The sequence below is a fragment of the Rhipicephalus sanguineus genome, chromosome 4, assembly GCF_013339695.2.
Source record: "Rhipicephalus sanguineus isolate Rsan-2018 chromosome 4, BIME_Rsan_1.4, whole genome shotgun sequence".
NCBI classification, from domain to species: Eukaryota; Metazoa; Arthropoda; class Arachnida; order Ixodida; family Ixodidae; genus Rhipicephalus; species Rhipicephalus sanguineus.
Window position 1 is genome coordinate 11,560,405 of NC_051179.1, and position 14,353 is coordinate 11,574,757.

The 14,353-nt window shown below is 48.6% G+C and overlaps 1 protein-coding gene across 1 annotated transcript in view; it reads left to right on the forward strand.

Annotated features, from left to right (window-relative positions):
* The first annotated feature begins 1,318 nt into the window (after window positions 1-1,318).
* The window catches only part of LOC125756117 (solute carrier family 25 member 36-A-like), a 62,732-nt gene continuing 49,697 nt past the window's right edge, over window positions 1,319-14,353 (forward strand). Inside the window, exons 1-6 of the mRNA XM_037656622.2 lie at window positions 1,319-1,509; window positions 3,455-3,715; window positions 4,952-5,029; window positions 5,182-5,282; window positions 5,486-5,552; window positions 6,101-6,381. Of these exons, the coding sequence (XP_037512550.1) occupies window positions 1,469-1,509; window positions 3,455-3,715; window positions 4,952-5,029; window positions 5,182-5,282; window positions 5,486-5,552; window positions 6,101-6,381 (829 nt within the window). The 5' untranslated portion in view covers window positions 1,319-1,468. The remainder of the gene's footprint in view (window positions 1,510-3,454; window positions 3,716-4,951; window positions 5,030-5,181; window positions 5,283-5,485; window positions 5,553-6,100; window positions 6,382-14,353) is intronic.

Here is a 14,353-nt window from a genome sequence, read left to right on the forward strand (position 1 = left end):
GGAATACCTAATCGCCTTTGTAGCAGAAGGTAGTCAGGTGGGACTTCGTGCAATGGCCCCATCATCTCAAGTAATGTTTCTTTCCTTCCTTCCCTTATTATAGTTAAGCTGTTACATGCCAAATGTGGCTGCTACTTGTGAAAACACAAAAATGTGTTTTCCATTGGCGTTTTAAAACGTGTTGCATTGTACCAACTGGCCCAGTGCACTGCTTTGTGAAGGCTGCTGGTTAACAGTGTAGAAGGTGAATGAGCGAGCGTCAAAACCTTAGGATATAATATATTACTAAATATATGGTCAAAACGTAATATTTTGCTGCTCCCACGTCCCACCTTATCGCCACGCAAGTGTAACCTCCGGCCGCATTTCCGATGGAGGCGAGAATGCTTGAGGCCCGTGCACTTAGATTTAGGTGCACGTTAAAGAACCCCAGGCGGTCGAAATTTCCGGAGCCCTCCACTACGGCGTCCCTCACAATCATATCGTGGTTTTGGGATGTTAAACCCCAACAATTATTATTATTATTAAGACGAAACTAACTATTTGCACAACAGCTATTATATTTTTAAAGTGTCCTTTGGATTGGCAGTATCATTTTCGTTGGTTCCGAGGAGCCACACCTTTACATAACACGAAAATGAATTGTCGAAAATACCATTTCAGCACAAGTGTAGCAGTGAGTGGGTGGAGTTCCGACCACTCCGTATGCATGTTCGCGCGTGTTCTGTGTGCACATACAAATTCTAAAAACATCTTGGGCTAGGGGGTTGGAGTTTGAGCCCCTCACGCCCCTGGCTACGCCACGGCATTTCAGTGTCAAGGAAGTTTATGAATAACCATTTTCCGTGGCCCCTAATGTTCCTGATAATGTAATGCCCGCGAAATGCGTTTAAGAATGGCGCGGCAGTAAGCTGTGGCTGTGAGGCGCCAGCCCAAGTGGAAAGTTTGGTAGCGGTCTCATCATTCCGACATTTATCGCCTCGCAACAACAACCAAATAAAACGGCCAATGCGGCGTGCGGTTTGGCCAGTTTGGCTGGTTTGGCCATTTTCTCGCCTCCGCGATCCACTCCGGCAGCATCGCTCGCCATAGAGTGTCGCTCGCTGTCGGAACGGATCGCAGAGGCCACGTGCTTTTTTTTTTTTTCAAACAAACACTATTCTAAACGTTTTTCAGTTTATATGCTCAAGAAAAAAATTATATACAAAAAATATTGGTAATAAAAATATTGAACAGCTTGTGGCTGGCTTTAAGGGGGCGTCTTTTATTCTTGATGCTCTGGTAGTAAACATTTTGCCACGTGACCTGGCATAGCCAATGCCGGCACAGTGTTCACGTGCTCGCGAAGTGATCGGTAAATCAGTGGTGCCGTGAGATGCGTGCCCGTAGTCCTGCGAAAAATTTCAGCAGTGCGTTCAGAAGCAGGCGACGGGTGTTGTTGTGTGTGGCTTGATGTGTTCTGGATGGGATGTCTCAATACGATGCCATAATACACCTCTTGGCTGGAGGGTAAGTTATGCGCAGCAGCGAACCTTTAATGTCGGCGCAGTCAACCGTACTGCGGTAGCTGTAATGCAACCCCGAACGGCGAGCAACGTCGCAGCTCGCTGGGACGCTCCCTCTCGTCGGTTTCGCCGAGGTCTCCCTGAAAGAGCCTTCAAAGTCGTAGGTGTTAGCTGCTGAGCCATGCCTGAGCTCTCACGGCTGCTCTTGTGGACCCTGGAGTTTCGAGTTTACGCTATCTCTGTTGCACTCGCGGACGTGCTGCCTGTCTCGTCGAGCTGCTGGTTAACTGCATCGTGGTCGTGGCGGTCGAGTAACCGTGTGTTTATTCCACTACGTACTTCACGAACCGAGTCGTCTGACAAAAATCAGTTCACCGTTCGTCTGTCTAGATCGCCGCAACACCCTTTGTCTGGCATGTTTCGTAAAGTATGTACGTTAATTATTGATTGGGATGTGTGGCTTTTCTTATGCTGCGAAATAGCATTTCACTGCACTCTGTTCTGCCAGATCGTTATAGGCAAAAAATAGGACGCGTTGTTGTTTGGGTATGATGCCGCATGGGTGTGCGGACGCCGTGTCGGTCACGTTCGCACCGGCGCAGCAGTTCATGCGTTAATACGGATTGTTTGCTGTACCTATCCGACGTTTTCGCTTTTTCTTTATTGTAGGTGATGTTTTGACGCATCTTTCAAGTTTGCTTACTCTGTCAGACTTAACGGTTCCGGCGTCCATTCCTGTTAAAAGGAGGCTGCACGATGGAAGGACATTCCCACGTATGGGAAAGTTACTGCGCACTTAATTACTCCAGAGTGAGGAGATAGATCAATTATTTCATGCTTGCGGTTTATGGCCTTGCTAGCTCTGCTATCATTTCTCGGCATTGTACCGGCCGCTGTTTCCCGACCACCGGTGAATGCCCCGAACGGGATGCAAGCCCACCCGAACAAGCCGGCATTTGGATTGGGTGTATTTGTTGAAGCTTCTCGAAATGACGAGGGCTCCCGTCGCTTTTTGTTTGTTTTCCCTCATCGAGAGTATTATTTCCCCACCCATGTACTACTACAGAAGCACTGCGAAGTGCGGAAGACTAATATTCCAATGGGGCTGGCGGGGGGTATTTTACGAAGTGTCCCACTCCCACGCGAAGCGCTGTTGGCGTATTTCGTGAAAAGGAACGATGGTGACCAAGCATAATTAACGCAAGTCAGAGAGATAATTTTGGTTGGGGCGGGCATGGTGAAAAAGTCCTCATTCAAGAGCCTGACATTCTTCAGCGCAGCACTTGTCGAAGACGCCGTAGTAGTTGCCTTTCCTTCCCCACGGGCTTCCGCACGGGAAAGCTACATTGTCGATTCTGAAGGCCTTCAGTGATTACAGTTGGCTTTAAGAAGAAACGTTTTAACAGTATCCACTGGAGCTCTGTTTGGTCGGGCTTGTTTTCCGAGAACAAAGCTAGCCACTTTTGTGTGTTTACACACACGCCCAAGGAAAGTGTCCCAGTGACGCACGCTTCAAGAATGTTGACGATGTTTGGTCGTGTGTTAGCGAACCACTTTACTAGTCGAACTGCGGAATTTCTTGCACGGCGCAGATGTTTTTGGGAGAGACGTCGCTGAGAAGGAAGAGAGCAGTCTCGTTTTGTGTTCGGTAAAGAATCGTTGTCAACAAGCGCAAAAAGACTTGCGCACTTGTAACAGGCCATGCGGAAGGCCGTGCTCGTAGCAGGTGCGTTTAATTGTGCGCATTAGTGAACAACCTTGCCCGAGAAATTCCAAGGTATTTTGCACAGGTACTGCAGCGCGTTGACGATTACTGTTGTCAGTTTGTTCACCGCTTGTTAAATATAAATAAGCGAGAACGAGTTCACGGAACTCGCTAGTTACTACACCGCGCGTGAAACCCCAATAGTTTTGTGCATGGTGCTGATCCAGCCGTTGCGCTTTCGCAGTCTGGGTGGAACAGCCGGTGCCATCGCCACCTGTCCTCTGGAAGTGGTGAAAACGCGCCTACAATCGTCGGTGGCGAACTTTCACTTCGCCGGGCCCGGCGGTTCCCCTGCGGCAGTCCAGTCTCTGGCTGAGCGCCTGGGCCTCAATGCCTGCACGTGCACGCCGACCCCAACGGGTGGAAGTGGCGGCGGCTTCACTACCTCGGTGATCAACACCAGCAACGCGAGGGCGCCCTCCATAGGAATATGGCGCTGCCTGAAGTGAGTGTCCGCCGTGTGTCTCGCTTATTCTGTGTCGCAAGCCCCTTTAGATCCATCGTCAGTCTTGCTTCCAAATTTGAGCTAGTAATTGCCATTTTGTAACCGGCTAGGTGACTTCAGTAACGTTGGGGTTCCAGTCTTCATAGATACTGTGAATGTGACACCAGTGTCAATTAGCACATATAGAGAAAGTTAACAACCCTACCTATCTTTCATTCAAGCTGGATATCATGGCCAGAGACCATGGGTTTTACAAATCACATAGTCGACACTGACTGTCTTACCTTTTGGGTCAGCAAATTGGAAGGCTCATAATTTTATGTTACAGTGCTGTATGCCAGGTTGTGAAGTTCATAATACTGTTGAAAGTGAATTTCATAAAATTCAGCAGTTAAGGAATATGGCATAAGCTATATGGTATTTTCAGCACTCCGTTGTGCTAACAGTGGAGTCATTCGTGACATTATTTTGTGCATTGTCGGCCTCCATTTGGTCTGCCAATTCCGAGTTGTGCTCAGTGCATTGGGTTAATACAAATATTTTAGTAGTAAAAAAAAAATGCCCTGGCTTATATCATTCTCCAAAATGTATGGGTTCTACTAAATGAAAGTAAGTTTACTATGAAAAGTGTCAAGTTCTTGCCTTTGTTGTTTGCATTGAAAAGCTAGCAAGATTGCTGGAAGTTAATCTTCCCTCCTCTTTTGCGACTTATTTGTGAGTGGCCAATAAATTAATTGTAAAAATAGACACCAGAATAGCAGTAATTTGCTAGGATTAAACTTTGCAGGTCAGTGTTAATATGCAGCACTTGCAATTGTGCTTGGACCTGTTATTGTACACAACCAGGAGATGCATACAAGGAAGCAGCAATGTGTAGACTGTCCATTATGACATTGTCAGATACAGGTTGTCACCCGAGTGTCACTACACAGGCGATATTCATCCATCTTTAACACACAGCGGTTCTTAAATGAAATGCTGAACCACTTGCAAAGTCAGGTTGTGTGGTGCATTGCGAGTCATGGGTAATGCTGCGGTAGCGCAGTCGTTGCTGTTTGTGTTGCTGCTTGTACAGTGGTGCATCTGCACATGTCTACCGTACCCTTTTGCGCTGCCACAGCTCTGCACTCGCACAGCTGCCCGCGCGTGGCCATTGGCTGCTTCGGCGATTTCTGACACTGACATTTTCTCTCTCTCTCTCTCTCTCTCTCTGTCTTTACCCCCAACTCAATCCAGGCAAATAGTCGAGATGGAAGGCACCAAGGCTCTTTTCAAGGGTCTCGGACCTAACCTGGTCGGAGTGGCGCCTTCGAGGTACATCATTTTTGACAGCTGCTGCCGCTGCTGCTGCTGCTGCTGATTGGGGCATGCGCAGGCGCACCCCTTTTTTCCTATTTTGCCCTAATGTCTTCTTCTAGCAGTCGTCCACTCACACCATTGTTGCCTTCCATGTTTTACCACACCAGGGCCATCTACTTCTGTACATACTCCAACTCCAAGAGCATCTTCAACGAGCTTCTTCCTTCGGATACTCCCATTGTACATATCTGTTCGGCAGCCAGCGCTGGTAAGACTCTAGAATTGCGCGTAGTGGTTCAGTAGTTTGTTGCTGTTACTGCTCCATTTCCTGTTTGTGTTTGTCAATGCACAGTGGTGTTATGCTTCAAAATGTGTGTGCGGTCCAAGCTGCAAGTGCACTGGTGCTCTAATCATTATGTGTATTATTGGAAGCGTGGATCCATGGTGTGCTTGCAACTGTTGTCTTTTCAGGCTTTATGTCCTGCACGGCAACCAACCCTATCTGGTTCGTGAAGACAAGGCTCCAACTTGATCAAAGGTAAGAATCCTTCAGGGATTTTGTGGACTTTTCCCACTGTCTAAGAATGCAAGACCTTGACAAAATTACTCTGTAATTGCATGGATAAGGCAAGAAAGTAGATGTAGTTTGCAATTCATCTGTGGCATAATTTTCCAAGTACTGAAGTAACAAATTTCACTGCCATGTTTTTCAGTAATGTGGAAATGACACTGTAAAACATGTTCCCATGTACTGATTTCTGTAGTGCTGTCTAAGCATTAATAATTAATGTGTTGCTGGCCTTGCGTAGAGAAGATCGCTGTTGTGTTGCCTTCTTTTTGATCTTTAGAGGAATATATCTGTTCATGTCCCATAGTGCGTATGTGGCGTGTTACGTGTGGCTTGCTGACATGTGTAAAACACTTGCAGATGGTTGTTTACCGAGGTTCTACAAATCGCTTACAGTTACCATCACACTTATATCTGCTCCTTTCGTTTTACTACTGCATAATTTAGTAGCATTTTAAAATGAGAACTTTAATCGTTTAGGCCACACTGACCACATTCTTCAATTGTTTTCTTGGCAGGATGTATGGCAGCATCTCTGCACTGCAGTGCATTCGCGACATCTACCAGAGGCATGGACTGCTGGGCTTCTACAAGGGGATCACTGCTTCGTACTTTGGCATCTCTGAAACCATCATCCATTTTGTCATCTACGAGTTCATCAAGGCTCAACTGCGACAACGCAAGGAGTCCTCGAGGGACTCGTACAACCCTGACGTCAAGTCTACTCGTGACTTTGTACAGTTCATGGCAGCAGGTGCCGTCTCCAAGACCTGCGCCTCCACCCTCGCCTACCCCCATGGTGAGTGAATGTCGTCCAAATGGTTCCCCCCACACTGCTATCCTACTTTGTAACATTGTAGGCTGTATACAGGGTCTAACTTACACCAAGTATACTTCTTAAATCGAAATCCTACTTGGAAGACACGACTGTTCCGATAAACAGTTAATTTTACATATATTTTTAACAGGTGTATTTTTGGAGGATTGTCAGCGTGCAGCGGCTGCACACCAGTGCGAGCCGTGACGTCACATTCACCGTGGTGCAAGTGTTTCTGTCCCCTTCACATTCCACTCTCTCCCTGCCGTAAAGGCGCTGGGACGTGCCCCCTTTAGGGGCTCTATCCCACCCAGGAGTATTGTTCACTGCTGGTGCTGTTCATAGTGGTTGTAGTGGTTCTAGTAACCGTAGTGGGCGGGGGGCTGAGCGGGTTCAGAGATGCCAGCGACGGCCGTTGTTGGCATGCCCGTTTCAGGTGCATTAAACGTTTCAGGTGCATTAAACGGCGCCAAACGTCACCTCCTCTTGTTCACGGTGCAGCAGCTAGACGTGGCAGTTTGGTTTCCCACTAGTTTCTGTCTGAAATGAAGGTTGTGTCTACCGATGTCAGCACCCAATCTTCCAGTTTGGATGAAAATCTCGGCTGGAAAAATTTTGTTCAGTATCCCTTTAATTTCACGGAGCCTTAAAAAAAAACTGGAAAAAAAAATTAAACGGGGCACTTATCTTAGCATAGATGAAATAATCCAAGGTTGCTTAACAAGCGTAACAGTTTTTCTATTGAATATTTTTCATTAGTGTTACTGTTATAAAGGTTAGTTAAAACTTATCACATTGGCAGTTATTTTAGCATGAAATAAATATTCCAACGTTTCAGAACAAGTGCCACAACTGATGCATTGAAGATCTTTCGCTAGATTTACTAATTAATAAGTTAAGTAATCTTTGTTTATTACCCAGCTTGGCTGATCGGGAAAATATCCTGACGGGCTGCGTATGGTTGCGAACAATACTGGGCCAATCTGACACGTGTAGCACATATGTTTCATATGTTTTTTTTTTTTTAATACTAGGCGCATGTTAGGTGAAACACCCTATACTATAGATGGACATGCTGAGTCTTGGAAAATTATCACTATTGTGTTTAGCTTTGCGGCGCGCTTAATAGAGCCAGGCAAGGTGTGCTCAGAAGACAAGTTCCGAGATAGTACAAGCTTCAGGGTTAGTACATAAATTCTACATTTCAATTTACCACCAGTGTTTCTCCTTGCAACTATTTTGGTATTATACTTTTTACAACATTTTGCTTGTCATGTGTTCAAGGGCTTCGCATGTAAAAAACATTGATATCTTCTAATTGTGATGCATGATGTATTGTTCCTGGAGGAGAATGACGCATCATTGTATTCACCGATAACCTTAACTCGTGCTAATCACGACACGAACCCACCGCGATAACCCAGTGACTAAGCTGTTGCATTGCCATGCTCGCGAATTCAGGTTCGATTACCAGCCATGGTGGCCATATTTTTATGACGGCGAAGTGCAAAATTGTCTTCGGTCTTATGTTTAGGTGCACATTAAACAAACCTCGGGTGGTCAAAATTAATCTAGAGCCTGCCACTATAACGTGCCTCACAGGCATATATATATATATAGAGAGAGAGAGAGATTTTGGCCTGTAAAACCCCACAATTTAATGCAGGCTGCGACTTTAATTTACATAGAAACATTTTGCTGACTGTACAAAAACCACCAAGGAATGTTATTTGAGACTTCCGAACAGGTAGCACTCGTGTCCATGGTAGTCAGTCTCAACATACTTGAATTAAGTTTTTTCGTACATGTATGTTTATCACCGGTGTTTTACCGGGCAACTTGTGCTCTGCACAAGAGCGCCGTGCAGCAGGCTGTCGTGCAGCTTCAGGCTTTAGCAGCTCCCTCCGAGTTGTACTGTATTCCCCGCGCTGGCCATGTTGCCCATAGAGGCTTGCTGCGGGGGAGGCATTTCTTTTCCGTGCAGACCTTCCGAAAATAGCTGCCCACAATCTCCTCTTTCGGGAGATAAGCGGAATACTGCTTGTCACATTAGGACCAGAGGTACTGGTTTGCAGTTGCGCCCCCCTCCTCCTTTCTGATCAGGAAGTGCGGGCAATACATTTGCCTGTCCTGCAATGTCGTACCGCGAGCACCTTATCTCGCCTCCTTATCGGCCTCTTCACGTTACAGCCGTTAAATAAGCCCGTCACTGTGGGCACTTGGCTCGTATTTTTTGTGAGGGCCGCGAGCCCAGCGTATCTTTCCGGCCGCAAACAGTTCGGTTGCGTCGCCGCCGCGTGACCCCCTCCTCCAACAACCTGGTCTCCGTTATCGCCGAGGGAGCACGTGCTTTTGTTTTCTCCCACCGAACCGGGCTTGCACGTGGCGGCGCGACGACATTCGCGCGCCGTCCCGCTCACTGCAGCTGCTGCTATCTCAACGGTGCTCGCTCTGTCGCGCGCTGCCCTTCTTGTAACACCGCTTTTCAAACTGCCACTAATAACGTTGTAGCCTGCGTGTGTGCACACGCGGCCCGTGCTTGTTTCAACACTCGAGAGATTTTAACGGAAACAAGCCGCTCGAGAGCGCCACGCTTCTCAAAGGTACCGTCTCGCGTCTTCCAGTGCCGGTCGGAGTATCTTACGAGCGAAGCTCCGCAGTTTTTATGGCACATTCTGACGTTACCGACTAGTTATTTGGAATTCGTTTGCGGCAAGGAAACTCTGTGGAGTTCATCCACGGTCGAGGTCAGGGGCGTAGCCAATGGCCCCCCCCCCCCCCAAATTTTTCAGTTTTGCTTGCGTATATATACACGCACACATACAAACGCACGCACGAACATACATAAAGTATGGTTGACCCCCCTCCCTCCCCCCCCCCCCCGAAAAAAATTCCTGGCTACGCCCCTGGTCGAGGTGTAGCCTCATTGGCAGAATCTCGCCGCGGTGCAGCTCGAGCAACGGTCCTGCGTTGGAACGCCGCGTCACAGCGAGTTCTTAAGCGAGTGGAAATTTGCCGGCTGGCTTATTGGCTGGTCAGACGAATAGCACAGGCATTGTGCAGCAGCCCGTGCGTAACATTGCCCGAACTCAGTCACGAAGCAAGTCATATTTGGTGTCGGCGATAGCGCTGCTTGTGACGGAGTCGACGGACTCTTGCCGGCGGCACCTCCACCTCCAGGCAAGCGCTGTTTGTCACCACTTCCGTTTCTGTCGCGATTCCGTTGATTCCGTCGCACAGTGAACCCTCGTCGAATCGTACCACCGAAGCACGCTCTTCCGTCGCGTTGTAGCCGTCCAAGTGACCATGCAAGTGACTGCGCAGCTGCATGCCGCCTCCGACCCTTTCCCCTTCGGCGCCACGGTGCCGATAAGAGGAGGCGAGTGCTGTTATCGCGCAATGCTCGAGGTCACTTGTGCATCTGTGTGTGACTGCGCTCGCGTGTCAACAAGTGCCCTTCGTCGGGGGTGGCGAGGGACGAAGCAGTTCCGGGAGTGGCGCCGTACACGTGATGATAATGACATGCACTGATAAAGAACGCCCTCTCCGCGATACAGTGGATGTCACGACAATTAAGCCTCCACTCGTGAGGTGCGCGCTCGAGTTTCTCTCGAGGTCGTGCGTCAGAAGAGCGCTATTTTCTGCACGAGCGACCCGCTGGCGCTCTCATGTTGTGGTGGTTTGAGGAAAGACGCTTGATTGGGCAACGCATCCGGGAGCACGGCGCAGTGTTGTTGGTGGAAGGAGAGGCTCGAGAAATGAGTAACCGGGAATCGAACGCAGTACCTCCTGCATTGGAGGTGGACGCTTCACCACCGCTGCGGCGGCGACGGTTACAAAAACCGATGCATTCTCAAGCTTTCGTACCTTCAAGACGTCGCAAGGGGTATTGCGAATATTCGCGCACGCATTTGTCGCTGGAATTTATTGCGTCGTTATGAAAATGCGCCTTCCTAGTACATAAGTGTTACGAAAGCAGGTGGATCGCACTCTTTATCTATCTCTCAGAGCACGCGCAGAGGCTAAAGCTTTTTTTTTTTTTTTTTGATCACCTAAACTGTCTTGTGAAAAAGAACTTATAACACACGCAAGGCGGTAAATTCGCTGCAAAAAATGGATGTCTTGCGGAAAGAACTTCCAAATGATTCATCAGTACGAGGTGTTCTTGCGTGGGAAATTAACTCATGCAGCACTAAAACATCTTTTCCGCATGCTTGGACGTTTTCTCTTCCAGTGTGGATGAAGCCTACAGGTGACTATGAGCTTGTCTAAGTAAATTACGCGTCCGCAGTCGCTAAATCAGCCACTCTAGAACCAAGTTAAGCGTTTATATAGCAACTATTTTGCATTCAGTTGGTATGAAATACTCGACCCTGCAATTCCGGCGCCAAAGCGGCTGTAAGTCCGCCGCGGTGCTGTCGCGGTTATGGTTCTCGGCTGCTGACCCGAACGTCGCGGACTCGATCCCGGCCGCGGCGGTCGCATTTCGATGGAGGTGAAATGCTAGAGGCCCTTGTACTGTGCGATGTCAGCGCACGTTATAGAACACCAGGTGGTCGAAATTTCCGGAGCCTTCCACTACGGCGTCCTTCATAATAGTATCGTGGTTTTGGGACGTTAAACCCCAGATATTATTAAAGCGGCTGTGATGCGAGAATGTCGCTTAAATTGGTGACGTCACACTGACCGGCTTTAACGTTTTCGTCACTACATTCTTAGAGGGACACTAAAGTGAAACAATGAATCAATTTAAACTGATAAGTTATTATTTCAGGACTGTATTGTCGCTGATTTTGCCACCACATGTGTCTTAACAGATCAGAAAATGAAGCTCAGTTTCCCTTTTTAAATTTCGCGCTGAAATCTCATGTCGGCGTGACGTCACGGATTTCGAAGTGCTTTTTCGGGTTTTTGCCTTATGGGCCCAACAAAGCTGAACGTTGGTACGTTAACTCTGGCCCACTCAGAGAGCAATGTACAGTACTCACGGATTGAAACGCGACATCAATTTTTTTAGTGTAACGACTGGTGCGCGCAATTGCTCGAAATAGCCACGTCATGTCGCGACGAATCTGGTCTCTCAAGATAATGTTGGCTCTGGTCTACGCGTTCAAATCGAAATCACGCTGATATGACCCGATCAGAAGACGGTGGAAACAAGAGTATGTGCGTTACTTAGCCCTAAATTGTACTGTTTCAGTTCGTGAGTACTGTGCTTAAAGGGACACTAAAGACAAATAACAATTTATGTCAGAGTGAAAGCTCAATGTATGACAACGTCTAAAACGGCAATATTATCAACAGCAGTGCCCTACTTACCGAGAAATTAAGCTAAATGTATCACACGACGAGCGCCACGAGCGGCACATTTTCAGAATGATCCCGATGACGTGAGAGTTCGACTACAATTAATCACTCGTAATCAAACTAGCTGCAATAAAAGAACCTTCCGTGCATCAAGAGACGTAATAAAATGCTGCTTGTTCGTTTCTGTTTGATTAATAGATAAAAGAACCTCTTTGGCATTGCCATGGGAAACGGCGCGCGTGGTTCAAAGGTTCCGTTTTCGCCGAACTGCGCTTCGCCCATGCTTCGCCCGGCACCCTGCTTCGCTCACGCGGTCGCGTCTCAGTGGTAGTTTCGGTATCGCGTACTGCCGCGTGTGTTTTGCGCGCTCGTGAAAGTCGCTCTGATAGAAAGTTCGGCAAAATGCCGCATCCATGTGATGTTGCCGAATGCCGGAATGGCGCCCGCCGCCAGTGCACGCCGCTGCGCAGTAAAGGCGGGCAACGTTGGGCACGGCAGCAGTGACGTGAGACACCGCTTTCAGGCGGGTGATTTGAGGTGCGCTAAGGCGATGCGGACCACTAAAACGTGATTTTATTTCAAAATAAGCACTTCCTTGGCACAAAAGTAGCACTACGTGGTTTCTAGACCGCTATTTCAACAGTCAACGTAGACTTAATATTTGCCTTTAGTGTCCCTTTAATTTTTACCAATGGAGAACTATGTAGGCCCTGACAGTCTCCGTCACAATCTATGACGTCACAAAGAGTTGGGGCGGGAACTGTCATCGTCACCTGCATTTTCTTTCTCGCGTCGAGGGTTGTGCTTTCGATATTGCGAAAGAGTAACTTACTAATGCAGGAAAAAATCGTTTTTTTTTTTTTAGTTGTACTTTGTCTCAGTTCGCTCAAACGTTCGTAGTGCGTGATGCCTTTTAGAAGTGCGAAAGCTCCGTTGACACGCAACACGAGGTATGCTCTCCAGTGATAATCACCGGAGCATAAATGAGCTCTGCGTACGTGCAAAGTAGGTGAGGGGTGAAGAAGCGTTTGATACGCCCTTTCCCATTTCTGCCGTCAGCCTTTCTATGCGTGGCGCGCGACACGTAGGCTGTTGTTTGGTTCGTTGACCCACTTTTGAGGCCGCCCCCGTGCATCTCCGGGGGCGCGCGCTTGGCTGCATAGCTGCGTCGTGATTAACGTATGCCAGCCCAAGTATTCCATGGCTCAGTTTGCGACAGGTCGCTGTTGCAGCTCGAAATATGTTTGTGTGTCCCGGTTTACTACGCGATTAGCCGCTCGCATTACGGGCAGGCAGGCAGGCCTTCCAAATATAACGTCATATATATGTTTCGGAAATGCCGGTAGCCTTCCGGTTACGCCGGTGTAACCAGCGATCGGCCGGAAGAATTTCCTCCGGGCTGCGCTTCCGTGGGCACATGTCGCGGCGGCGCGTTGTTTTTCCGCCCTTGGGCTCGTCCTTCGAAGGAATGGGTCGGTGTACGACGCGCGCCCGCTCGCCCTCTGGCGGCCGCCTGCGATGGCCTTTCGCGTTCGCCCTTGCGGTGGGGTGAGCGAACGCAATTGAGCTCAGCGTGGCTCGATTCGGGCATGACGCGGCCGTCCGTCGGTTTGGCCCATTTGTTGTTTCCTCTGGTTTTCATCCTCCGCTGCACAAGGTTACGGGTTCGATTAGCGCCCGCCGTGGTCTGAATGGGAGGAGGTTGCACATTCAAGAATCTAGTGGAAAGGCGTAAAGACGAAGAATGAACTGGGTTGTTTTTCCTTTACGGGTTTGTCATTTCTGGCCCATTACGGTGCGAGATTACCGTAGTTTTTTGCGTGGCTTCCTCAGCGTTGCACGCTGTGAAACTGTGCGTGTACTGTTCTCGCATTCCGCCGGTTCTTGCTCGGCGCTAGCGCATATCGTGACCTTTGACATGCGCGCCATGGCGTCACTCAGGGAGAACAGGACCGTCCCTTGCGATATGCGCACTCATAATTGTTAATGGCTGCGCCGTCCCTGCCGATCCTGCTCGGCGGGAACGAACTCGGGTCTCCCTTTCCGGAGGTTCACTGAGGTACGGGGGCGGAGTCACTTTTCTTTTTGTTGTTGTTCGTTTCCTAACGTCACTTCAGTTTCCTCTTTTTTTTTCTTCATTTCTTCTTTTTCGTGTGCAGCGGTTGTATGTTTTCCAAAGTCATTGTTCTTTTGCGCGGGTAGGAACAACACTGCAGAGCATGGAGCCGACAGCGCCGGCAGGCTCACACGGGCACATTCGATCACAGGTTTGATGACGACATAGTCTGAGGTGCTGCATGGTCACTTTTAATCGCGATTTGGCTAACCAGTGAGCCAAACTCGATTCGTGTCGGCCCTAGTCGCGATCAAAAGTGTCCGTGCGACACCGGTATTATGACACAGTGTGAAAGCAAGCTTGACGGTACGCAGAAGTTCCAGCCATTGTGGCGACCGCTGTTATGACGGTGGATACGCAGGTCGTAGGCGCACGTAATATTTCCGAAGTTATTTACATCAGTTCCTCTGCGAGATGCTAAAAAAGGCTTGCAAGGATTGGCTCCAAGGAATCCAAGGAATCCAAGGCTCCAAGGAATCCGTGTAGGGTAGCAAACCGGGTACAACCTGGTTAACCTCCCTGCCTTTCCTT